The sequence below is a fragment of the Neovison vison genome, chromosome 11 (assembly GCF_020171115.1).
Source record: "Neovison vison isolate M4711 chromosome 11, ASM_NN_V1, whole genome shotgun sequence".
NCBI lineage: Eukaryota > Metazoa > Chordata > Mammalia > Carnivora > Mustelidae > Neogale > Neogale vison.
The window spans coordinates 70,131,543-70,159,070 of record NC_058101.1 but is presented as its reverse complement, the minus strand read 5'-3'; the positions used below and the strand labels follow the sequence as shown (position 1 = coordinate 70,159,070).

The 27,528-nt window shown below is 37.6% G+C and overlaps 1 protein-coding gene across 7 annotated transcripts in view; it reads right to left on the bottom strand.

Moving 5' to 3' along the window:
• Nucleotides 1–27,528, bottom strand: part of INPP4B (inositol polyphosphate-4-phosphatase type II B) — an 830,572-nt gene that overhangs the window by 63,440 nt on the left and 739,604 nt on the right. For all 7 annotated transcript variants that reach the window (XM_044268013.1, XM_044268017.1, XM_044268010.1 and 4 more), the window contains 5 exons: nucleotides 20,246–20,418; nucleotides 19,290–19,413; nucleotides 18,232–18,349; nucleotides 12,398–12,538; nucleotides 7,970–8,067 (listed from right to left, as the gene is read on the bottom strand). In XM_044268013.1, coding sequence (XP_044123948.1) covers nucleotides 7,970–8,067; nucleotides 12,398–12,538; nucleotides 18,232–18,349; nucleotides 19,290–19,413; nucleotides 20,246–20,418 — 654 coding nt within the window. The remainder of the gene's footprint in view (nucleotides 1–7,969; nucleotides 8,068–12,397; nucleotides 12,539–18,231; nucleotides 18,350–19,289; nucleotides 19,414–20,245; nucleotides 20,419–27,528) is intronic.

Genomic DNA, 27,528 nt, shown 5'->3' with positions numbered 1-27,528 from the left:
GCCTGGAAGTGAGTAATGAAAGAGAAAAACTAACAATGTCAAACCTATTACTAGATTAAGCAGGAGGAGGACAGAGAATTGAACATTGGCTTTAACAATATAAAACCCCTGACAAAACCAGTGTTAGTAAAGTTATGTAGAATAGAGGCTGACTGGAAAAAAAAAATGATGGGTAGAGAAAAATTGGAGACAGCTAGTCATTTTTTAATTTCACTGTTATCTGTTCTTTCTGGAACATTTCCACCCTTAAGGTGGTCCTGCATTATAAAATAATTTCTCCTATACTGCCAATACCTTTTACTCATCTTTAATGTCTATGCAATCCCAAACATATGGGTAATATGTGAAAATCTCCTCAGCCATCTGAATGTTTGCAAATACACATATGTTTGAACGAAATTAAGTGAAATATTTGGATGAGTATTTGGATTTCTCATTTGAATATCTGGCCATGTACATGGTATCAAAGTTGGATGTCTGTAAAACAGAAATGATAAGTCGTAATTTAATTATGCAGTAATTTATAGCTCCTGTTGGGAAAACATTCACATGTTAACTTAAGAATCTTGTATCTTCTTTTACCTTTATGTTTGTTGAGAATGCCAAAAATCTATAATATTCAGATTATTCCTTGTACTTGAGAAACTTAGACACATTAATTTAGCTTGGCATAATAAATCAAGGTAATCTCACATTGCCCAGAATCATGATTACAGCTGAGGTGCTTCACTTACACATTTCACTTAGGTCAATAAATGTTTGTTGAACAACACTAAATAAAAGATACAACATTTCAATATTCTGGGAATTTCACTTTGTTTTACACTCAAGTCTGGAGTATAAATGAAACACAAAACATACAATTTGATAGCTAATCTTTAACATTTTACAAGTCTAACCTTTTCAAATCTTACTGTACAGTAGAATCATCTGGAATGCTTGCTAAAACACAAACAGCTAACCCCACATCCAGATACGGATTGAAATTATTTGAAATTATTGAAATTATTTGAAATTATTCTTGCGTGGGTAAAAGGTAAGAAGAGGTGCTGAGTGGCAGAGGGGCGGACGGTGCTGGTCAACTGCTGATATGTTCTCATATCTATCTGTACTTTTTTCCCTTTGGCTTTTTATCACAGGCAACCTTGTTCCCCAGGCTGCTTGCTGCCCACGGACTCATAATTAAGTTTGGACCTTGAGGATTAAGAGGGAGATTAAAGGAAGGAGGGAGACAGAAACCAGCTCATTTCTCCCCTGATCTCTTGGCTTCCTAAGAGGGCATCCGTGGCTTCTGCACAGCTCCAGTTCCCAGGGATAACAGCTCTGTCTATGGTCCCAGCTTCTAGCGGACAGCCCTCACCCAAAAGCAAGGATAGAGCTGGGTGGCTCTAGTTTTTGTGCCCTGGTGACACCACATCTGACTTAAGTCCCTTTAACACATGGGTTGGTAGCAGCTTCCTGCTATTGCTAAATTCGGAGTGGCTATGTTGATCCCTGGTTAATTTCTCCTCCCACCCCCTTTTCTTTTTAAATGTCAATCATCAATGCTCTGTAGCAAATTCCTCAAATGTGTTTTCCTGACAGGGCTAGGACTGATATGGCTACTAAGGATTTGGTATTATTTTTTTTGTTTTACCGAAGTATAGCCTAGGCTAGCATAACACGTCTAATTCTGACAACCTTCTCTATCTGACTCTGTGTGATGGTTAATCTCTTCTTGCATTTCTGGATCTTATCCTTCAAAGTTTATGGACAGTAAAAAGGAAGCAGAGAGAAAAGATATATTGGGAGGAGGGAGAAAGGTGATGGGGGATGGGTCTTACGTATTTTTTTTATCACCCATAGCTGAAGCTTAAGTTGACAGAATGAAACAGTAGCCTCTGGTGTCACTGTTCTGTAAATGTTGAAAGGCTGTCCTAATGTTCAGAAATTGTGTATAAATATATATATATATATATATATACACAATATTAATATCATATATAAATGTGAATCATTCAGAAGAGATCTAGTATTGCTATATGTGGGGAAAAAGTTAAAAATTTAGAAATTTACTGGGGCGCCTGGGTGGCTCAGTGGGTTGGGCTGCTGCCTTCAGTTCAGGTCATGATCTCAGTGTCCTGGGATTGAGTCCCGCATCGGGCTCTCTGCTCAGCGGGGAGCCTGCTTCCTCCTCTCTCTCTGCCTGCCTCTCTGCCTACTTGTGATCTCTCTCTCTGTCAAATAAATAAATAAATAAAATCTTTAAAAAAATTTTTAGAAATTTACTTTATTTTTTCAAATTATTTATTTGAGAGAGAGAGAGAGAAGGGGGAGGGGCAGTGAGAGAGAGAGAGAGAGAGAGAGAGAGAATCCTAGGGAGCCTCCCCACTGAGCATGGAGCCCAATGAAGGGCTCCATCCCAGGACCTTGAGATCATGACCTGAGGTGAAATCAAGAGTCAGCCACTTAACCGGATAAACCACCCAGGTGCCTCAGAAATTTACTTTAAAACCTGGGAAATATTTAACCTGTGTCAGAAAGTCCCTTTGCCAAATGAAAACAAACAAACAAACAACAACAACAACAAAACTCCAAAAAATGAAAACCCAACTCAGATTATTGGAAGTCATTTAGTGGGGTGTGTGCGTGAGTACGACAGTGTGTCTACGTGTCTGTGTGTGTGTGCGCGCAACTCCATGTGTGTGCATGTGTTTGTTAATGTCTTTTGAGATACGTGCCTTACCTCATTGCCCATTTTATAAGTTCAGGTTATTTCCTGAGGCTGCCCGATGTCTGGCCAGCCAGACTCAGGATGGGTGGTAGTTTAAGGATACAGGGCTCTGAAAAGCAGGGTCCAGAAACGCCCAGCACTTGTTCTGAGAAACTGAAGACAGCATGTCTACACTTGTGCAGCAGTAAGCCATGTTGCAAGTGTCAAAACATGTGGGTTCCAATTTTAAGTAAATAAACAGTAAGTGGGTTGATATTCAGATGCACCTTATTTTGTTTATGGAGCACTGCCCATCGATGGGGCACATATCGCTGATGCTGTCAGTATTGATTACATCACATATTTTCTGGTCTGCAACCAGAGCTCATAATATCATTACTAGCTAAAGGAAATATCCATTTAAGTAGCCTTAATTTGCATTAATAAACAGAGCAAATGTGGTGCAATTCTTCTCTCTGATATATGCTCAATATTCCAAGGACTGATTTATATGCTGCTCTTCAGTGGTTTTATCCATTTGTAACACAAGGTACCTGTTAGCATGTGAGCCAGCCACTAATCTCCCACACTCTATATGGTATTGAACCATATGGAAAGTCCAACAGTGTGATCAGCTAAAGAAGTTTGCCAAGACCTAGTTCTGATTTCTTCCAGAGTATGTGTTGAAAATACTGTAGCTAGTTGTCTGTTTCTTAGCAATAGTCTGATGTGTAACCGTTTCTAAGTTTAATTTACATAATGATACCTCGGTAACTCTGCTTGTTTTGTTTCTCTCTTTTTTTCATTTCTTAGAGAAACAAAATCCAATAATTTTACTCAGGAAACTATTCCTATACACTTGTTCTAGAAAAAATTATAGATTTATTAGAGAGTTCTATGTTTGAAAACTTGGTGAATTTTCAATGGCTATAGGGCAATGATTTTAAAGGACAAAGAATTAGATATGAAGGGTAAGTAGATTCATTTTCTGACTTAATAAAATCCGATTTGGGATATTCAACATTGTATTCATAGTTAAGCTTTTCTTTTTCATCTACTTCTGGGAAATCTTCTCATATGAATGTTTTCTTGTCCTAATGGAGTCCTGTTACTTTTATATTTCACATTATTTTGAGTTTTACTATTATAATGTTCTTTCTAATTTTATCCTTCACTGAACCAGCTTTACTTCCTTGGTCTATTTTTTAAATGAGAGGTAAGATAAATAAAAACACTAAAAAATGGAAAGTGTTAACTGAAAATATAAGCTCAAAGGACATAAAAATATTTTGGTTTAGATAAATTCACCCTGTTAACTAAATCTTAGCTCAGCAAAACTAAACATCAGAGTGCTTGACACTCATGCACAGCTTTCACAAATTATAGTTAAAGATGTTTTAATTATTATGTTAAAAGAATTTGACAAGATTCAGGAAAAACCATGATGAATCTGATTTTTAAAGTGAATATAGTGGTTGTGAAGAAACTCTTCAAGGCAATTTCCTCTGATGCTACCTAAGGATCAGGACGACCTGACAGACAGTGGTAGACCAGCAGGCCTAAAGTATACTGGCCTCTTTCCAAACCTTATGTACTCAGAACACCAATCTTAAAAGAATTATCTGTGACCTGGTATTGAATTTCTTCACGTGTCACAGGGGTTTCAGCCAGGCATGGCAGATTTCTTTTTCTAAAAGCCAGAATTCTCCTTCTTTCCTCTTAAGTAAAGTTCTATCTCTGTATCACATGGGAGGCATAGTCCTCTGCTCTTTCTTGGGGCCCCTCCTGGGCTTTCTGGCTAATTCCAGGGGCCCTATCATTGTGCCCACCTGTAGAAGCCCCAGGTGGGGTGCAGAGCAGATTCTTAGCCCCTCACCACTGTCCTGCAATTTCTCTATGTCTTTAAAATTTTCATCTCTCTTGGAAAATGAAACTAAAGAGAAACAAAAGAGAAAAACCCTCTTCTTTGATTTTACTATTTTCAGCCTATCTTTCATTCCTTGCAGTCACTGTAAACTTTCCTGGAAGGGTGGCTTTTTCTCTGGTTGTCTGCTTGTACAACACGAGTTGTCTTTTTAAATGCCTCCGATGTGGTTCCAGTCCATGTTTTTATGTAAATAACTCCATGGAATGTCATCAATGCTCATAACCACCAAATTACAACAACTTCTCTTGAATCCCTTTTTCTTCATCGCATTTGTAAATTCTTGTTTACTTTGTCCTGGCTGAAATCCTTCTCATTTAACTACAGTAATGTTTGATGATCCCCAATCTCTAATAATTCCTCCATTTTTTGTGGGTTCTTTAATCTTTCCTTCCTTGTACTTATGGATAGTCTCCTATCATGTATGTTTTCTCATATCAGCTGAAACATTTATTCATTCAATCCCAATATCACAAAAGTAAAGGACATCCGTCAAGGTAAAACAAAAATTTGGGGGGAAGAAAGGGAATTTTTTTTACTTCAAAACATGTGGAGTTCAAGTATTTAATTCATAAACAATAAAAAAAAAACAGGGTAAGTTAATGAAGAATACATCTAAAATGGATTATTAAGTGAAAGTCATGTTTTTAGAGGATTAATTTATTCTTTCAACACTGACACAAATTATCTCTTAATTTCACTTGCAAAAGAAACAATAGATTTTACAGATTATGGGTATGAGCCAACATGGTAATTTTTTCCTCCTTTACAAATAGTTTAACTAAATCTATTCACACTGTTAATAAAGCTTTATAGTTTCTTTCTTGAATGGAGTGTAACTCGAATGAGGCTTTGAGTTATAATATTTATGCATGAGGTATAACCTTACATATGTCAGTATAATTACATAGGTCAGGTTTGGAAGTTTGTTATGACAAACAACCAAAGTAATGTCAAAAAATTCTGTGCCAAGTCTATGACAGTGTTATCTCAAAAATATGTTGACATAATAGGAAATAAAGTATCAGGAAAAACTGTGTTAAGACAATGGTCCAACTAATGAAATACAATTGGTCTGATGCAAAAGTCTACTATGTTTTCAAGGATGAAATATATTTACAAGTCATAAACACATTTAGTTATATTTAATTAGCAGAATATTATATGAGGTTTAATGTTTTCAAGTTTTTTAAGCTTTTGTTCCTATGAAGAGTTTAAATGACTTGAATGTAGGGATTTTTAAAAAATTTCATATCTCAGGCAATAACTAATGACATATATATTTCAACAATGACTTACACATATTTCTTTTTAAGGTGAAATAATTGTTTTTTATATAGTACTGAAGTCCTTCACAGACTTTGCCAACAATCTACTTTTAAATATAATATATAATTTGAATTTTTAAAAAAAAATTTAAAAGATTTTATTTATTTATTTGACAGATAGAGATCACAAGTAGGCAGAGAGACAGGCAGAGACAGAGAGAGAGAGAAGGAAGCAGGCTCCCCGCTGAGCACAGAGCCCGACGTGGGGCTTGACCCCAGGATCCTGGGATCATGACTGGAGCTGAAGGCACAGGCTTTAACTCCCTGAGCCACCCAGGCACCCCAAAATATAATATATAATTTGAAGAACGATGGCATATCATTGGTTTGCAAAAATCAGTATGGATTAGAAATCATGTGGAAGGTTTATTAAAACACAGATTACAGGGCAAACTCAATAGATCTGCAGAGGCTTGAGAGTCTGCATTGCTAACAGGTTCCCAGTTGATGCTGATTCTGCTGGGCCCATGACCATACTTTGAAAGGATTGGTAGAAACCAAGTTGTTTATAAGAATTCTGAGAATTACTCCCATCCAAATTTTAGGTCACTTGTAAAAAAATTATCTACCCACATCCAAGTTAAAATAAACCTTTTTTCATTAGTTACTAATACCGAATATGTTTATATTATTTATATTATGTTATGTTTATATTATTGTTTATATTTATATTATTTATAGATAAGTTTGTTTATTATAATTATGTTTATATTATTAATTTTTATGTTTATATTATTAATGTTTATATTTTATGTTTATATTATTAATTTTTCAAGAAATTAAATTTAGAATTGACAAGTATGCTGGCTTCCAAAAAGTCTCCCTGCACTTAATTTCATTTTGGCATAAAAATAATATTTCATGTGAAATAAAATAATATAAAAAACCCTGAAAGTGAATTTTTCTAACTGCCAGGTGAATTTTTCTAACTATCCACACTTGAACTTGCATATACCATTGTAATATTCTGATGCAAGATTCGCTGGCTTATGAAAAGTCCTAAATGCTCTTCCACTGAAGGTATTTCAGAATAAGTATGAGACTACAGATAGGTAAACAAATTGCCTTGTAGACTTTTATTATAGCTTTTCATTAAAAATATTAAAATATTTCCTCCTTTATTAAAACTCAGTTTCTTATCATTGTAAATGTCTCAATATTTCAACATATTTATACTACTTATTGATGAACTCCAAACACATTTCTTTTTTTTATTTTTTTTTGTAAGATTTTATTTATTTGATAGAGAGAGAGATCACAAGTAGGCAGAGAGACAGGCAGAGAGAGAAGGGAAGTAGGCCCCCTGCTGAGCAGAGAGCCTGATGCAGGGCTCAATCCCAGGACCCTAAGATCATGACCGAAGCAGAAGGCAGAGGCTTAACCCACTGAGCCACCCAGGCACTCCCAGACACATTCTCTGGTTTCGAAATGCTCAAATGCTATGTGCTTAATTTTGTGGGGAAAAAGAAGTGAACAATGACAAAAAAAAAAAAAAATCCAAAAGATACATTTCTATAGGCATGGATGCCTCAACAGTTTCACATAAATATCACAATAAATATATTCAATCAATTAATTCCTTTGTCCGTATTACTTTTTATTACCTGTACAAACTTGTATTCTACCTGATTTTCTCCTTGTATATGTGTGATCTGATACAGATTATAAATCAGAAAGCTAAATACTTACTAAAGGCTCTTACATGGTTAAGAATTACATAAAATTTTTATTGGACTCAACTGAGATTTCCAATTATAAGTTTCTTATTTTTAGATTTTTGGTATTTTCCAGAGGCACTGAAATTAATGTCCTCGCATAAGCAGCAGGACATCGAGAGCACAATCAAGGCAGGAGGCAGGTGTCAGCCCTGCCACCTCGGCAATCAGTCTCCTTGGTTCAGATAATCTCAGAGTTGCTCTCCCATCCTTACCCCCACACGTCTTTCTCCCATTGACCTCGATGTCTGGCCTGAGAATTTATCATCAAGAAATTATTATTGACACTTTCTGAGGCTGGCATACTTACAATCAGGTGGCATCTTTTCCATAAATGCTGTGTAATATTCTTTTAGAAGTTCAAAATTTTCTTGATTAATACTTTCCTGCAAAGAGACATCTCCAAACCTAAAAATAGGAAAAAAAAATAAACAAACAGAAAACAGTTACAGGTTATAAGAAGCTCCTGGAACTAACACTTTTCACCCCTCCTTTTTAAGTAGGTGGCAAGAGTTTCCTAAGGAGTCTTTTTTTTTTTTTTCTTTTAAAGGAGTCTTTTTTAAGCTACATTGCACAATGGTTATTTAAACACATTCCAGTCTCCACTGGCCCTGATTCCACCAATCCCCTTTCACACACCAAACTATTTTTGCAATCATCCAATATGAAGTCAAATGAAAACCCAAATCTATAACACCAGCTCCCGTGTTTGTGCGTGGTTGATATGTAGTTAATGTTAGTTTGCCGACCTCTGCAGGGTGGTATTTCTACAGTGCCAAAAACCCTGCCTCTTCTTTTTCATCCCTCGAATCTTCCTCCTCACCCATGACAGCTTGAGGAGGGGTCTAGAACACCAAAAGCAGAAACCTGGCTGGACACAGTCTTGTATATACTGTCGGCTGCTGCAGGCACATATAGACCTCTACAATCTCTGGAGAGTGGTTTACAACTGTCAACACTTCTTTTTCTATTGTTTGTTTGTTTGTTTAAGAGAGGGAGGGAAAGGGAAGGGAGAGAGAGACACACACAGACAGAAGGGGCAGAGAGAGAAGGAGAAAAAGAATCTCAAGCAGGCTCCACACCCAGCATGGAGCCCAATGCAGGATTTGATCTCATGCCCTTGAGGGTCATGACCTGAGCTGAAATCAAGAGTCAGATGTTTAACTGACTGTGCCACCCAGGCACCCCCCAACATTTATTTTCTGTCCACACCATGAAGGCAGACAGCCTCTGTAGTGGTGCTCTTCTGTCTCTTTACCACAAAACTCTCTACCTGTATATCACTGACCTTGTGTTTTTTTTTTAAGCACGTCCCAGATTTAAATTCATGGTCAAGTTGTCCCTCTATAAAAGCATCATATGTAAATGGCTTCCAATATGTATCTCCATCCAAATCTGCATTTCTAGATATCAGTTGAAAGCTTCAGTGTGAATTATCCCAACCCCTTCAAATGCAACATAAGCCCAAACTGAAACCACCTCCTCCTTTTATTAATTCAGATCATTTGTTCATTCAACAAATACTTACTTAACATTGACTATGTGGCAGGAGCTACACATGTAATAAGTGAAATGTTGGAGAAGTGAATCTAATACCGGTTCTTCACATCAGTTTACTAAACTTCACTGCTTCTTCTTTCTCTGTAATGACAGTCTAACCTCCTTAGTTTCACATCTAACTTCTCCACAAAGGCTTCCAAACCCTTGTGGGAATGGAATTACCCGCTTCTCCCTCAAGCAGCAACATACTGATGCCTTTGCGACTTTCCACATGCTATTCTCTTTCTCACTAGAATGTCTTATCTTCCTTGTCTGCTTGATCATTTCATCCTTCAGGCTTTATGAGAGGCTCATGTACTCCATGAAACCTCCCTGATGAATTCCTCTCCCATCTGTGAATCACATTCTTTCCTCCCTTATTCCTGCCCCTTCCACATCTTTGCTTATTGCATGAGTCAAACTGTCACATATTACTTGCTGATCTGGCTTCCTTATAGGATAGTAAGATTTTTTAGGACAGGGATCATGCCCATTTGTCTTGTTACATTGCATGTTCCCTGTGTCCCACAGGTTGGCACAGTAGTGCCTGGTGCAAGCTCATTGTTCAATATCTATACTGTTAAACTTGGAGAATAGGAATATAGACCCAGGAAAATCTATAGGCGAGTTTCTCTGAACTCTGGAATACACTTCTAACTTTTTCAGACATTATAAAACAAATGGTATTTTTAAAAATATCATTCTTGCTGGAGTGATGTCATCATTATGGACTTAATGTTTATGTCCTCCCCCAAAAATCACATTTTGAAGCCTCAACTTCCAGTGGTTGTGTTTGGAGATAAAGCCTCTAAGGAAGTAATTAAAGGTCATGAGAGTGGGGCCTTAATCCAAAAGGATTAGTGTGTCCTTGTAAAAAGAGACACCAGTGAGCTCACTCTCTCTGTGCACACAAAATAGAGGGTCAAGCGAGCACACAGAGAAAAAGTCAAAGAGAGCTCTCACCAGAAACAAATTGGCTAGAACCTTGACCTTGGAATTCTCAGCCTCTGGTACTACGAGATACACATTTCTGTTGTTAAAACCCATTCTGAGGTGTTTTGTTAGGGTAATCCAGAATAATCAGTATTTACTTAATTAAGAATGGATATACGTAACATACATTTTGGCATTAGGTAAATATGTAGTAAAATATTACACCGGGATTACATAGCATACCTAATTTATAGATGTTGCCTGGTAAAGCTCAAAATTAAGAATCAGAGAAATAAGGTTCAGAGAACAGAGAGGAAGTGATCTATTCAGATCAGTAGTTAGTTGATGTCAGAGTGCCAGCCTTCTTGCTTCTCTTTGAGTTTTTCTCTACTTTGCCATTTTTGCCTCTGCTTCAAGTTTTAAATATCTTTGCAGCTTCCAGATATGAAAAAAAAAGTGTATATATGTGTGTGTCTACACACACACACAGACACACATGTATAAAATATGCAGGAGAGATAAGAGAGAAGAAAGGGAAGGGACCTTTTATTTTTTATATTTATTTATTTATTCATTCATTTTTTTTTTTTAATTGAGAGAAAGTGAGAGAGGGGACAGGAGAGGGGCAGAAGGAGAGGGAGAGAGAGAATCTTAAGCAGACTCCAAGCTCAGCATGGAGCCTGATGCAGGGCTCAGTGTCATGACTCTGAAAATCAAGACCTGAGCCCAAATCAAAAGCCAGACACCTAAGAGCCACCCAGGTGGCCCATGAGAAGGGACTTTTTAAAACAAAGTGACTAACAACTGAAATAGCCGCAATGACATAAGTTATGCAAATTAATCTAATGTAGAGGGCTTGAAAATACAATGGTAACTACAATGCTAACTTTTCCTTGAAAATCCTGTAAATGGGGATTTTCACATCTCTCTAAAGACCACACTCACAGGCTTTAATTTACTAAGTCAAACCCAAAACATTCTGTAATCTAGTATATCAAAGAAGAGACAATTGATTGAAAGTACTGTGCTGGGTTTTTTTTTCCTCCGAATTGTATAATTTATGTTCATAAATATCATTTACCTCAACCATCGGACTTGCTGTAAGGCACATACACACAGATAACTGGACTATACCTTCCTTTAGGGACTGATGTGGAAAAGTGCTCAATTATCAAAGTAAACTTCTTGTACCACACAGTGAATAAAATTATATTCTGATTTACACATATTATAAGAGATTAATGCTTTTACACAATTTGAAATTAAACTTGAAATACAAAGCGGCCACCTAATTTTATAACTGACAAGTGAGAACTATGAAAATGTATGCTGTACAGGAAATACCTTTTGGATAAGAGGGACAGAAGGAAAAATCACTGGGAGAGAACAGATAAAAACAGGCACCTTGACCGTCACTGAAATTCAGGAGGACTAGAAATGTAGTGGCATTTTCAATTTCGTAAAAGACATCGATACAGGTTTAACACATACTTACCAAGTCATGGCAAAGAATATGCCAGGTGCTTTTAAACCGATATGTATGGGGGAAGGACACATTTGGAGAGTAAATTATGTATAAGAAGCATTTTAAATATGGAAGACTATCAAACTCTCCAAAAGTTCTGCCCATCAGAGAACTTTTCCAGCCAGGCCCCACAGCAGGATGGCAACTTCTTTCTCCAGAAACTTAAAAAAATGTATTCTAGGAACTTTAAGTCATAACCACACTTTCGATAATCTCTACATGTGAACCATGTAATAAGATACAAAAAAGTGTTTTTGACAGTAATTCACAGGACTGTGTACAATCATCTGTTGTTAGACTAAGCAAGTTATTACGAAAAGATGTGCTAACCTCCCCCAATAACAGCTATTTTAGTAAACAAAACAAAAGGGGAAAAATGGACAGTGTTTTAGGTCCAGAAAAGTTTGACCCAGTTGGCTGAATCTCTACAATGTTGAAATATATATGAATGTAAGCCATGTTAAAATTGGATGCACACGCGGTGTTTGGAATCATGAAGAAAGTTTATATCCATGTAAATAATTTGGCATTGGCATTCAATATTTTCCTCATTCCTTTGTCGTGTTTAAATTTGATGTGGGCCAGGAATCTGAAATATGAATATTTCTCTTTGCCATCTCAAATGACTTGCTACGATAAAAAGGCAATATGTTCCCACGAGTTCCATGTGGGTGGGAGTTGCTCGAAAAACCCTCAACCGAAAACAACAACAGAAGTCCCAGCTTTCTACCTGAAGCTTACCTCTCTGCCAGAGTTTGTTGTTCGTTGATTCCAACATTAAAAAGTACTGGATACACATGGAGCAATTGACCCTCTTTAATCTGTAAAGGCAGTGCCTCAAACATCCGCGCGGGAAGCTTCACCTCCACCACGTAATGTTCACTGTGGACAGCGGAGGACAAAGAGAAGAATCCTTGCTTATTTCACTCACTGCTATGTTAGAGTCATTGGAAAGAAACAAGGAGTTGGAATGTAGAGCTGATTTAGGTTTGGGGCCGCTATCTGCTTATTTTCTGGCATTAATTCATTCGGCAATCATTTTGTTCACTTCACTATTAAATTACTTGGCATAAAGAACTATTTACAGTTTAAAAAAAATTCTCCATTTCTCTGAGTTCCTTTAGGAAAGGAAAAATGTTTAGTTCGTTTGTATACCAGGGTTATGTGCCTAAGAGACTCAATATTTATTTTCTTGATTTAATTATTTTTAAAACCCAGTCAATCTCAAGAATAAAAAAAGTAATTTAATGATGAATTTTTCAATATAGGGAAGCTAATAAACCAAATCATTTAAAATATTTTTGAGCATGGCCTGATTGTTCCTGTTATTGATGAACCTCCCTGTTTGTGATGGCTGGATGGAAATGGAATGATTTCATTACATAAGATGTAACCTTTAGGGGTTTCTGATCATTTTTGCAACATGAGTATATCACAGGAATGTTTCTTTTCCCCCCACTGGAAATTTCCATTGAAAATTACCCCTAATGTTCAGTGCTGAAAATTTAAATTAGGATTCACAGGACATGGTCAACAAGAAGAATTGCTTGTATATTTTTAAACTTGACATCACTCAATGCAGTGTAAACTGAGTATTGAGATGTTGAAGAGTTTTGCTCAGAATTTATGAAAATCCATGTGTTTCTGGAGCTATCTATAGTGCTGAAATTGTAATACATGTATTGGGAAAAGAAGCACTCAACAATTCGTGAGTCTCTTTGTGGAAATATTTTTAGTTGTCTAGTATAACCATCCTGAGACGAAACTACCCCGGATGATGGACTCAGACTTGTTTCTTACCTGAGCTTGGAACCAGAGAACCAGGAAATACCATGAATCCAGCAAGCAGGGATGTTATTATTAGCACTACCCTCGGATGAATGGACACATTATTTTTCTTTTTAAAATTGCTCTCAGTGCCCTTTAAAAAAGCCCGGCTAACAGAGTGCCGATGTTTATTTATTTCAAGTCTTTCAAGAATCTGAGAATAATTAATGAATCCGTCCATGTGTAAAGGTTGCGCTGAAGGTGAAACATTATATAATGTTTTATGATAACTTTTTGTCAGTTTTATTAAAATAGAACCGGCATGAACTCATGCATTTTAAGTGTCTAATTCAGAGTTTTAGCAAATTTATAGAGTTGTGAAATCCTGACTATAATCCAGGTTCAGAATACTTCCGTCACTTTACAAACAATCTCTCATGCCTGTCTGCTTTCACACCCCAATTCCACTGCCAGCCCCGGGAAACCCCTAATCTATTTTCTATCTCTGCAGATTTTACTTATTTACCTATTTCATATAAACAGAATCATATAATATGTAGTCTTTTGTATCTAGCATTTTTCATTTAGCGTGACATCTCTGAAGTTATTGTGTTGTAGGCTGTATCAGTAGTTTATTCCTTTTTATTCCTATTTATAGCATTCTATTGTATAGATTAACCACGTTTTTGCCAATGTATTCACAAGCTGATGGCTACCTGGGATACTTTGCAATTTGGACTGTTAGGAATAATGCCTACATTCAAGCATTAGTTTCTCCGTGGACATACGGTTTCGTTTTCTCTTCGGTACGTACCTAAAGGTCATATAGTAATTTTAGGTTTAACTTTTTAAGAAACTGCCAAACTGATTCCAGAGTGGCAGCACCACTCTACGTGCCCAGCAGCAATGTATGAAGGTTCTAGGTTTTCCACATCCTCGCAAACACTTTTTATTGTCTGACTTTTTGATTGTGATGATTTCCACTGTGAGCGAAGTGGTATTGAATTGTGGTTTTAATTTGCATTCTCCTAATGACTAATGATGTTGACCATGTTTCCATGTGTGTATAGCCATTCGTATATCTTATCTAGCAAAACATCTATTCAAATCCTTTACCTACTTTTTTTAATAGTTTTTTTTTTTTTAAGATTTTATTTATTTACTTGACAGACAGAGATCACAAGTAGGCAGAGAGGCAGGCAGAGAGAGAGGAGGAAGCAGACTCCTGGCCGAGCAGGAAGCCTGATGCAGGGCTCGATCCCAGGACCTGGGATCATGACCTGAGCTGAAGGCAGAGGATTAACCCACTGAGACACCACACTCCCCTTGGATGCAAGTCTTTTATCAGATATATGATTTGCCTATATTTTTCCAATTATGTGGCTTGTCTTTTCATTTATTTAGTGATATAATGAGATTTTTGCTTCTTAATAGTTTGTAATTTTGATTAAATCCTACCTATCAAATTGTGTATTTTATGAAACTAGAATTTCTGGTTCTATCTAAGAACTCTTTCCCTAACCCAACTTAATACATATTTTCTCCTAGAAGTTTCAGAGTTTAAGCTCTTACATTTAAACCAATGATCCGTTGTGTGTTAGTTTTTGTGCATGGTATAAACTGAGGTTCTAAATGACTTTCTTTGTGTATGGATAACCAATTATCACAGCAACAGTTTTTGAAAAGTCTCTTCATTCTCCATTGAATTGCTTTGGCACATTTTGTCAAAAATCAATTGACCCTAAAGGTAATAATTTACATCTGGGCTCTAAAGTCTGTTCCATTGATCTATGTGTATACTTATGCCCATACTGGAGGGTCTCCATTATTGTAGTTTTATATTAAGTTTTGAAATCAGAAAGTGTAAGTCTTCTTTTGCCCTTTTATAAAATTGTTTTTGGAATTCTGGGTCCTTTGCATTTCCATACAAATTTTAGGTTTAGTTTGCCAATTTCTGCACAAAAGACTACTGGGATTTAGCCAGCAATTGCACTGAATCTATAGATCGGTTTGTGGAGAACTGCCATCCAAACAATATTGAGTATCCTAATCTAGGAACAGGGACTATCTTTCCATTTATTGGACCTTATTAATTTCTCTAAGCACGATTTTGTGTGTTCTGTGTACAATTCTTAGAGTACTTTGTTAAATTTGGTCTGATGTAATTATTCTTTTTGACGCTATTGTGAATGAAATTGTCATCTAAATCACCACTGTTTCCAGCAACTTTTTAGGAGTGTGTTTTTTTTTCCTGCTTTCCAATCCAAATCAAGTCAGCCCCTCTGGTAGTGAAACTGCTGGTCCTTCAGCCTGTATTAACCCCTTAAAACTGTGCTGACTGAGCTGGGTTTTATGGGAGCAACTCCGGGCAAGAGTGCCACAGACACCCTGTATGTGTCTTAATCAATATCCACTGGTTTTTCATTATAAGTACTTGTAAACATTGGCCCTTCTTTTCACTACATCTGTATCTTTGGGGTAAATACCCAGGAGTGCAATTGCAGGGTCCTAGGGAAGTTCTATTTTTAATTTCTTGAGGAATCTCCACACTGTTTTCCAAAGAGGCTGCACCAACTTGCATTCCACCAACAGTGTAAGAGGGTTCCCCTTTCTCCACATCCTCTCCAACACATGTTGTTTCCTGTCTTGTTAATTTTGGCCATTCTAACTGGTGTAAGGTGATATCTCAATGTGGTTTTACTTTGAATCTCCCTGAGGGCTAGTGATGATGAACATTTTTTCATGTGTCTGATAGCCATTTGTATGTCTTCATTGGAGAAGTCTCTGTTCATATCTTCTGCCCATTTTTTTGTAAGTACTTGTAAGTTTGTGTGCACATTTGACTTACTTCCTTGGTCTCAAGTTCATTGTTTTTTGGCAATTTTGTCCAATTGCAACGTTGCTGTTTGGAGAGAGGGTTTACCAATCTGCTCACTTTGCCATATTCTGTGAGTTCCACTCACATCTGGTTTGTAACTTTTGAATTTAGATACAGCCTACAGACTCCCTCAGAAAAAGTGTCCGTCCTCTGCTATACCAAATGGCCTGGTAAACTTCCCATATCAATTATGATAAAAGTATCAGTTTCCCACTTTTGATCATATAGAATGGTACTATTTTCCAGATGCGTATATGAACAATTTTATTCTTCTTTCTTCCAGTGCATGGAAAATTAAGCATTAGTTCACAGTTGATATATTTAGTTTTATGAGGATATTTTTTCTTTATGTATATGAAATAATCACCTTTCATTCAGTCACGTTTCTCTGGGCAACCTTTATACAAAGTTTAAAATAACATATGTTTAGTATAGACAAGAAAGCAAGTTCAGTTTGAACTTTTATACTTACTTTCTTTTCCAACTCTCTCCACCATGAAAAGGATTTTCTCTTTGCACATTCATATTTTTTCATTATGGTCTAAGAATGTTTCAAATTTCAAATATCCTCATGCAGCACTGAAAAGTGCTAATGCCAGAATGGTTATAATTTGGTGGGCTTCTGACTAAAATGATTTACCACAGGATATAACTCTTCTGTTGGAGGTCTACTCTATGCACCATCATTTTTCTTAATTATTTCTGATATTTTGCCCATCATTCACTGACCTTCGAAGCTATTTATTTAAAAACATTCTCGGAAATTTGTCTGTGAGTGAATTGTCAAAAATAATTAAGAAAAATGGTCGTACCCTGCAATTGCACTCCTGGGTATTTACCCCAAAGATACAGATGTCGTGAAAAGAAGGGCCATCTGTACCCCAATGTTTATAGCAGCAATGGCCACAGTCGCCAAACTATGGAAAGAACCAAGATGCCCTTCAACGGATGAATGGATAAGGAAGATGTGGTCCATATACACTATGGAGTATTATGCCTCCATCAGAAAGGACGAATATCCAACTTTTGTAGCAACATGGACGGGACTGGAAGAGATTATGCTGAGTGAAATCAGTCAAGCAGAGAGAGTCAATTATCATATGGTTTCACTCATTTGTGGAGCATAACCAATAGCATGGAGGACAAGGGGCGTTAGAGAGTAGTAGGGAATTTGGGTAAATTGGAAGGGGAGGTGAACCATGAGAGACTATGGACTCTGAAAAACAGTCTGAGGGGTTTGAAGTGGCGGGGGGGGTGGGAGGTTGGGGGTACCAGGTGGTGGGTATTATAGAGGGCACAGCTTGCATGGAGCACTGGGTGTGGTGAAAAAATAATGAATACTGTTTTTCTGAAAATAAATAAATTGGGAAAAAAAAAAAAAACATATCTCAACCCCAAACTAATTAAAACATTAAAAAAAAAATATATAATAAATGTATATATATATAAAAAAAAAAAAAAAAAAAAAAAAAAAAGAAAAATGGTCGTATATGCCCATGACACAGAAATAGATCTTTTCTAAAATGTTGCTGCTTTTAACAGAATTTAATTTAAAGTCATTTCAGGAATTATGACTCTATTAACCAAATGATTCCAACAAAAGTAAAAACACCTAGAGCTTTGGACTCGATAGTAAGAAAGAGAAAAGTGTTCTTCTTGTGCCTGCTATTCTTTCGAAATCCCTCATATTTCATGGGAGACCATCACATGCTCACCTCACTATCGCACACATTTATAAACATTCACGAACGTTCTAGTTTTTCAAGATCTTCACCTGTTATGTCACTTACATTCATTTCTCCACCAAATCGGGAAAAAAGGAACAAAAGAAAATTTTCCAAACCAAACCTTAATTCTCTTTGGCTCCTCTGTCAGGAGTTAAGACAAATATCTAACAAAGCCTGGTCCCAAGGAAACGGGCACTACTTACCGCCTTCCTGTTATAACTGGCAAGACATCATTGGATTTGGCTTCAATTATTTTAAATGCGACTTTCTTCAAATCTGAAATGCCAACAGCCATGTCCTCTAGCATTCCGATTTCATCACCTACACGAGGGAAAAGGAGCATTGTTACAAACATACTATTTAAAGAAAATGTCATTTGGTACTACATCTCCCTGCTGGGATTTGTTCTAGCATTTTAGTGAATGAGTTTCTGAATGCAGTGAATATACTCTAAACGCTTTTCCTCAGAGGTTGAAGAATTTCACCGGTGAAATAAGAACCATTTCAGTGGACTCCAGCAGTCCAAGTACCCTTTAAGGGAAAAGAAAAATGTATACAATTGCAGGAAGACTACAGAGAAGTTTTAACTCCTTTAGGAAACAGAGTATCACTCAGCTCTCTTTCCATTGACAGGCATGATATTTGATTTCTAGAAATACAGATAGATCCACACTATCCAATAGAAATATAATGCAGATCACATAGACAATTCTAAATTTCTTGATAGCCATATTTTTAAAAGAGTAAAATTTATAAATATGAAATTAATATTAATAATATATTTTACTCTAACTCAGTATATCCCAAATATCATTTCAGTTAAAAATCAATGTAAAATTATTCATTTTTTAATAAAACTAGTTTTTACTAGTCTTTGAAACCTGGTGTGCATATTTAGTACATATTGATTTGGACTAGACACATGTCAAGTGCTGAATAGCCACACCAGGCTATGTATTAAATAGTGCAGTTCCACACATTAGAGAGTTGGGACTTTAAAAATCCAGTCATTGAAACTATGTTGGCAGAGAGCCTTTTATATTAAAAAGCCAGATGTCTATAATTCCATTTTCAAAACATAATGGGGGTAAGAATACAGTTACAAGGTCAATGAATGCAAAGAACTGAAAGTTACATTATTTCTGTAATGCTTAGGTCATCGAGGTTTATTCCACATTTTTATGTTTAACTGCAGAATCTATAGATCAAATATCCTTATGAATGAGAGTATGAGTTTAACATGTACTAAAGCGATACTCACTATATGTACTTAGCAGTCCTTCATACTGCACTATCAATCCCACTGTGTGAAGCTGCTGTAGGAACCCAGGGTCATGCAAACTTGTGTGTAATTTAATGATAAAACCACAAACCAATCCCGCAAGCTAGAATAAAAGAAAAAAAAAGTCATTGAAGAAATTGACTGGAGTCAGCAAACTTTAATTGAAAAATCCTTAAGATTTTTGAGGCATCACAGAATTAATTAAAATTTTTCAAGTATGTGAAACATTCATGAACTAGTGGAGGACATGGACAGTTTGGTTAAAATATTCCCTTTCCTTCGGTCTCCCTTCCTCCACGTGTAGGTCTATAAAACTCAGTTGTGGGTGTTGAGGCAGAAGGGAAAAGAAAGGCCCCCAGGACAACCACTGTGACGGATACCAGCCTCGATGTCATGAGACAGGGTTGGCTGAAGGCAATGGAAGTGGTCCTGTTAAATCTTGCCTCTAAGCATTACTGCCCTGCAAACTTATTTTATAGACAAACAAAACGTATAAGAGATCATTATGAGGCCCTGTCCTGGGATTCATTAGAGAGCTGTAGAAATGGGAGATGGCAAACAGATCCCTTTGGCCAGCCTCTGCCGCCACCTCTGTGCAAGGCAGCCACCCCTTTCCTTCCACCGTATGCTGTGTGGAGACCTCAGGGCATAATATGATGACAGGGTGGGAGGCCTTTTCTTCCCGGATTCTCTGCACTGGGAAACAGAGCATACATTTCAGAGACTTGGCCACCTCTCTGCAGAAATAAATCCTTAAGATCTCATAGGCTGTTTCCGTTCAGTTCATGTTTATTATGGATTAGGAAAACTGATACTAAAACTTCAAGTAAGGAGTCCCTTTAAAAAAAATGAAACTACCAAAAGAAGACCTCTACCATCATCAAGGATACCTTTTAGCCACCCAGCCCCATGCTGTGCTCCCAAGAGGCACCTACTGCTTGGCTGAAGACGATGTCCCTTCTGAGCGTCAGCATCAAGCCCTGGGGCAAGCTGTGTGCAAGTTCCTGAAGGAGCACGAAGGTCAGGGACTGCTTGGCTCGGCTCACCACTTCTCCCATGCAGTCCTTCAGGGTACGGATGAGGGGATACAGCTGTTCATACCAGTCCTCTGCAGGGAGGAAGGGGGGGGTAAGAACAGGGGGACAGATGAAGGTCTTGGGGATGGAATCAGGTTATTCTTCTTAGTCAAGGTACCCACACTATTAAGGATTCACAATGATTCGATTTGAAGAGGTCTGATTCAAATCTCTTTGAATTCCAGATGTCTGCCGTCAGCCGCCTTTGGATCTCTCTGCTGGGTATACTTACCATATGTACAGTAGAACTCCTCTCTGGCCTGCTCACCTCCAGTCTGGGGACCGCCTGTGGCCTAGTGGGTAGTGTCACCAAACTCCTTCCAGGCTGGAAACCAGTTTTCCTGGACTTCTATGATCTTCACATTTTGGGGACATTGAATCAGTTCTACTGTTGTAGAACCCACCAGACAGTTACTGTCCCCAGGCCCTCTGCCTTCATCACTTCTCAGTCTTCTCTGGATCCATTACTATCCCTCTCCTTCCAGTCATGCCCTACCTGAACCTTTTCTTAACAGTGTCCCCAGAGTCTCTGGAGGGGACTTTCTAATCTAATCTAATTCCATCCCATCATTCACTCCCTTCCTGCCCTACTTTAAATATTATAAAGAAAGGGAGCTCAGTGACAGCAAGGAATTTATGTTTTAATACCCGAGCCTAGCACAGAGTCTCACATGTAGCAGATATTCAATCAGTTTTATTTTTATTTATTTTTTATTTTGTTTTTTTTTTTTAAGATTTATTTATTTGGTAGAGAGAGAGACAGTGATAGAGGGAACACAAGCAAGCGGAGTGGGAGAGGGTGAAGCGGGCTTCCTGCTGAGCAGGGAGTCTGTGGGGCTTGATCCCAGGGCCCTGGGGATCATGACCTGAGCCACCCCGGTGCCCCAATCAGTTTTAATTGAATGAGTAAAGTTATAATAAATATAACAAAAGTTTTTGGTTTTTATTTATTTATATTTTTAAAAGATTTTATTTATTTGAGAGAGACAGAGAGAGGGGATGAGAGAGAGAGAGAGAGAGAGAGAGAGAGAAAGCACAAGCAGGGAGAGCAACAGTCAGAGGGAGAAGCAGACTCTCCACTGAACAGGGGGCCCAATATGGGGCTCCGTCCCAGGACCCTGGGAATATGACCTGAGCTGAAGGCAGACACTTAACCAACTGAGCCACACAGGTGCCCCATAACAAAAGTTTTTAAAGATATAGGCAAATAGGAAAAAAATCAAGTTTTTGACGATTCAAATAGGCTTTCTTCAAATCAGGTACAAAACTGAAACCATCTGTGTTTTTTGTATGTCTAGATACTTGACTTGTTTCAAGTATATAATCATGATGTTGGCATATGATATGGGAAAAAGTTATATTTTAGTTTATTTGGAAATCAAGGCCCTGATAAATGTCAAATCCTACACATTCCAGACTGTGTGACATTTCATTAACATACAAATAAATTAATAGTAGTATGGCAATGAAATTTAATAGAAATGAATGTATGTTGAAAATTAATTGTAATTCAGGCTCTGAAATGATATGATCTTCTCATCACAAAAGTGTAAGTTTCACCATGAATGATGTAAATGGCCAATAACCAGTTCAGACCTTGGAAGAGTTACAGGGAATGATACAAACAATCATAATCACTATTGTACCTTATCTACCATCACTTAGTTATTTTATGTTGTGTTGTAATAGACTAAATGAAATACACCAAGATGGTTGAAAGAATAATTAATGACCCCAACTTAATAAAAAGATGCACTCTTGTTAATACTTTATGTAAATGCTTATGTGATGCTATAATGCAAAATACGTAATGAGGTATTATTTTAAAATATTGTAGAATTACATGTTACGGTAGGAATAAAAAAAACACCAGACAAAGGGGAATACAATGAAGTCCTATTAAATCTGTAATCATTTAATGAAGGACTCACTTGTGGGCAGCCTACAATGAAATTTGGACAACGGTTATTTAAAACAAGCATTGGCTAATTATTGATTTTTATGTCATAAGTATATGTAAAAGGGCTTATGAAGGTACGTCAGTCTTATTTTCAGAACAAAAGACACATCAGTAGACATCTGAAAGGAATAGTCCTTATTCTTATTTTTTTCTTATTTACATTCTTCTATCTCCTATTTCTCTCCCACTCTATAATTCCCAGTATGAATGTTTACATACATATATTGATTCACTGACACATACGTATATACACTAGGAAAACAAATATTTCAATAAATTGACCGAGATTTACATCTTAGAAGAGAATAGACGGCAGCATGATTTTGTTTTGCGCCTAGGTCTGTAGAGACCAATTTCTATTCAACAATCTCCAACATAAATAAAGCTTGTGTGCAGTAGGTGGCGCTGCCTTATTAGGCTGAAGTAGAGCGAGGTTGTCCCTACTCTGTTCAAGTACCTGATCTATATGGCTTTATACATAGCATGTGCGGGTAGTTTAGGAACCTTGCATCATACTCTCTTGTGTCAAGTGATCAGTAAGTTGGTCAAGGGTGTGATATGCGCTTCCTAGTTAGAAAGTGGAAAATTAACTTAAGGGCACACTTCTCTTGAAAGACACTCAGTGACAGCTAAAATTTAATATAGCTCTTGGTTCTTCTTGAAGATCTTTCTTTGCACATTTCTTCATTAGCACCAGGATAATTTCCTTACCTACTTCAAAATCTATCCTCATACTTATTTAACCAGTTGATTCTTACTCATAAATTGCAATCACATAAAGAAAAAAATGAGTCTGATTTCTAATCTTAATAGAATTAAACTAAAAACCTGGAAAAAAAATACACTAATATTTTAAACTTAGGGGAATTGTTAGCTGCTTGCCTAATGTCAACAATATTCAGTGTCTCCATTTACTATAATTATATACAGTTTTCTGGCTAAAATTTAAGGCAAATGACAGTATAATAAAACATTAATTCTAAACCATAAAAATACAAGTTTGTGAGTGAGGCAGAATGCCTTAAAGATAGTAGGAAGATTCCTATAGAAAAATATAAGTGAGAAAGCTAACATCACATTTTTTTCTGGCCAAGAAACAATTTAAGTTGAGCAGATACAGAAAAAACTGTACTGGCAAATGCAAATTGCAATGACTACAGGTTCTGGTCCCTGTTAATATTCACTCACTGTAAATCTCAGGTTTTCAAATAAACACAATGGTGTATGACAGGTCAAAGAAAGGCTGGAGTCAGTTCATAAGTGGCCTTTTTGCTCCAATGAGCTTTCCAAATCATTCTCACAAAGGAACAGCATATGCTTTAGTTTTCTCTTCAAAAATATTTTTGGGTGGAGAAAAAAAAGCTACAGCTCTTAACAGTCTTAAGACCATTGTCATTTCCCCCTCACCTTCCTGCCTCTCTCTACTTCACAGTTTCCATGGCGCTTACTTTGTTCTCAAGATAAAGCCCATTTTCTGGTAGGGATGAACTGGTATTCATTTTGGGCCATCTGGTCAAAATAAGAAGTCCTGAAATGCACACATCCAGTTTTCTAAGTTTAATTACTTCAAGTTTCAACTAAGATTTTATACAACACACACACACACACACACACACACACACACACACCCAGTGAAGCTAAGTGGCTAGGGGCTCTCCACCATATAGTCACTTCACAAACACCTCTCTGGGAGCTAATCGGCTCAGCAGACACTTAAGTGCCCACATCCTCAATTCTATCCCTCTGGGCTCCTTTCACTGACAGAGGGGACTATAAAGAGAATGTTTTATTGTCTCTATAAAAACTTACTGAAACTCCTTAACCCGGAGACCAAAAAGCAGAATCTTTCCTTAGGAAAACATAAAATGCATGTGGCTTAGCTGAGCTTTTCCTGAGCTTTGTGAAGTGTCCTGGAAGCCATCCAAGCAGAGCCTGTTTTCCAGCCCTTTACTTGCTTCTATAACATATTCAAGTGACGCTCACTGAAGGATTCAAAGAACGACTGCCAGGTGTCCACCCCCACCCCCTCCATACGCCATCTATTTCCTGTACAGGATGTTCACGTCCCCTGAGCTCAATGGCTCTTATGTTACCCAGGAGGAAAATAAAAGAGCCAAATACCAACCAACTGCCGCAGAGCAGAATGCTTTCTTTCCAATTTCTGAGCCATTTTCTTCTCAGGTGTTTGGTCTTCTTTGATCATTTAAAATAATTAACTCCACACAAGCTTACAGCCATTGTTATTTTTGTTATCACAACTTTTCAGGCACAGAAGAAAAGAAAAGCGAAAAGATTGCATGCCCATTAAACTTTATGCAAAGAGAGAGAGAAGAAATGAGCCCAGCTTCTAGGATTCACCTCAGTGAAGAAGATGCTCACTGTGAAGCTAAACAATTAGAACGGCCTCTAAGGAGGGCGATAAAGTCCCCAAGGTTGTGAGAACAGAGACCAAACACATAGCCAAGAGGGCTTTGATACTGTGCTCAAACCTCAGGTCCCACAGAAGGGCCAGTGGGTTTGCAGTTAGGGGCTGGCAGTGGCAGATTCTGCTATCCCTGCTCAGAGTCCTTTTTGCTTTGATGGACCTACGTCCTATATCAGCCCACATACCACTACCCAGGTGCCCTCTGAGTGAAGGCCCAGTCCTTCAGGCACAATTCTACAATTTGAACAGCATAACTTGGAGGGTTTGGTCAATGATCAGGCTTTCTCTCCTCATACTTCACAGCTAAACTCCTTTGTATAAGTATAATACATGTAGCCATTTTTGGTCATAGATCATGGATACCTGCCCAAATATCTGGACATACTCCAGCATATAGGCTAATGATGTGCTAGATGAATAATCAGGGAATGAAAAACACCCACTGAGGCCTGGCTGCCTTGAAATGTCTTCCCCAGCTACTCAGAATGCCCTCTGAGCCTGCCTAACCCTTTGGCCATCTTTATCATCCATCTCTTGGCTCTGGTCCAGGAATAAAAAAAAAAACAATCTGTATTTATATTACTTTAATAAATGCTAACCTATTTCCCTTTTATCACTTTCCCTCCTTTCTTCACTGCCATCAAGAGACACATAGTCATTCGTTAGCCAGAGACAACTTTTTGGAAGTGAGTCCTATGGGTGACACTTATATTTCTAACTCCTGACTGCTACTCTCAAGGGGCTTAAAATATAGAAGGGAAAGTAAGAGGTGTAAAGTAATACTTACCATCTAAGGGAGTCTGATAAGTGCTATAAAAATTTGGGGACCTGACAAAACATGTTTAGAAGGAATAAGAGTTTAGAGGCAACAGAGTTCATCTCTGGTGAGAAGATCATATTCATTCACAGCTATATTGTTGACTGAACATTTAAAGGGAGTCCTGTGCAGATGGAGTTCAAGGAAGCTGCATGGCCAGCAGGTAGTTAAACACCCATTGTGCAAAGCTTTGTAGGATAAGTCTGGGAGGGGTGCAACATTTGATGATATCAAGTCCCATAAACAGATGTTAAAAAATGACCAAAGGTTGTTGTACGGGGACTGGAAGGGAGGAGGAGAGGGGCTGACATGACTGAAGGACTTGGACAAGGCAAGAATACATGGAAATTGGGGTGCCTCGGTGGCTCAGTTGGTTAAGCGAGTGGCTTTGGCTCAGGTCACGATCCTGGAGTCCCAGGATCAAGTCCCACATCGGGCTCTCAGCTCCATGGGTAGTCTGTTTCTCCCTCTGACCTTCTCCCCTCTCGTGCTTTCTCTCTCTCTCAAATAAATAAATAAAATCTTAAAAAACAAAAAAGAATACATGGAAATCATGTTGAGACTGAAGCCATGAGGGGGAAAAAACCCAATAAAAAAACTTGCTGGGTAATTACCATAGCAGGGATAGAGAAAGAGGTAAGCAGGGGTAGGGAGGGAAATAAGAAGGTACAGACTATGTGTGAGCGAGAGCCAAAAGCTAAGAGGCAAGGTCAAAGCTAGAAATAATGGGTACTGGTAGGGCAAATGGGAGCTGGGTTTATGATGATCCTAGAGAAAGGTTGCACAGAGAGCAGTCTGTGCCTTCAGAGCAGTTTAAGGCCCAAGGGGTATTCACAAAGACTAGACATGAATCTTAAAATGCAATCATCATAGTGTCCACTGAACTATCGTCCAAGGTAAGTGACTGATCTTGGCACCTTCCAGATGCATTAGAAATGAGTATACTGCTCAACTCAAAACAAGCTGCTATGAGAACAAAGGCAACCTTTTCTTCTGTCAAGGGAACCTTGTTTGTTTAAATCCTGCCAGCCGAAGAACGCAGTGTCATAAAACTTTCCAGTCTTGCTCTTAGAAAAATGGCAAAGGAAATGCATCAACCGATATCCTGGTTAAACTTCTCATTTTGTAGCACAAAGTGGAAAGCCTTAAGTAAATTCTGCTAAGACAGTTTCCAGGAACTAAATCCATTAATCAAACAAGCTCTGTGTTTGTTGTAGCACAGAAGTTTTGAATTGGGGGTTATGATGAACCTGGAGGAGTCACACACTTGTATCCCTTGGGCATATTTTGCCTTTTGGCCTTAAAAAAACCTGTAATCTCAGGACTCTGGCCTACAAATATGCTGAGCATTTAAGAATAAGCTGCATAGGTCATAGATCCTGATGATCTGAAATTACCAATACATTGGCATCAGAGAGCTCCTGTCATTTAAATTTTGTGCCTTATCTAAGATTGAGAAGACAGAAGGAGTGGATATTGAGTCCACTGAAGCCTGAGTAGAGCACAGAAATCCAGAAAAGGGAAGAGGCAATGCACTTCTATCCTGAAGTGAACAAGGTGAACATAGCAGTTTTCCAGTAAACTTCAAGACCCATGGTATATACTGTACTATTTTTAAAAAATACATCTATAAATGCAACAAAGACTCATGTAAATAGATTCAACTTCTAAGCACTGAGAAAGCAGGCAAGGGACCAAACACGCTGTAAGCAATACTATTTCTCAGGCCATTCCATTCAAGAATCATATGCCCCAATGTTCCCACAGGGGAAATGTGAATCTCTTCTTTTTGTCCCTATCTCACTTTCACTGTGGGTATGAGCATCACCAGATTTATGATAAAGTTAAATAATTTTTCAAGTGTAATTTATGAATACATGGTAATTCTGAATTTTTGCCTAAGGTACAATTCCATAATAAAACTTTAACAGATATCTACA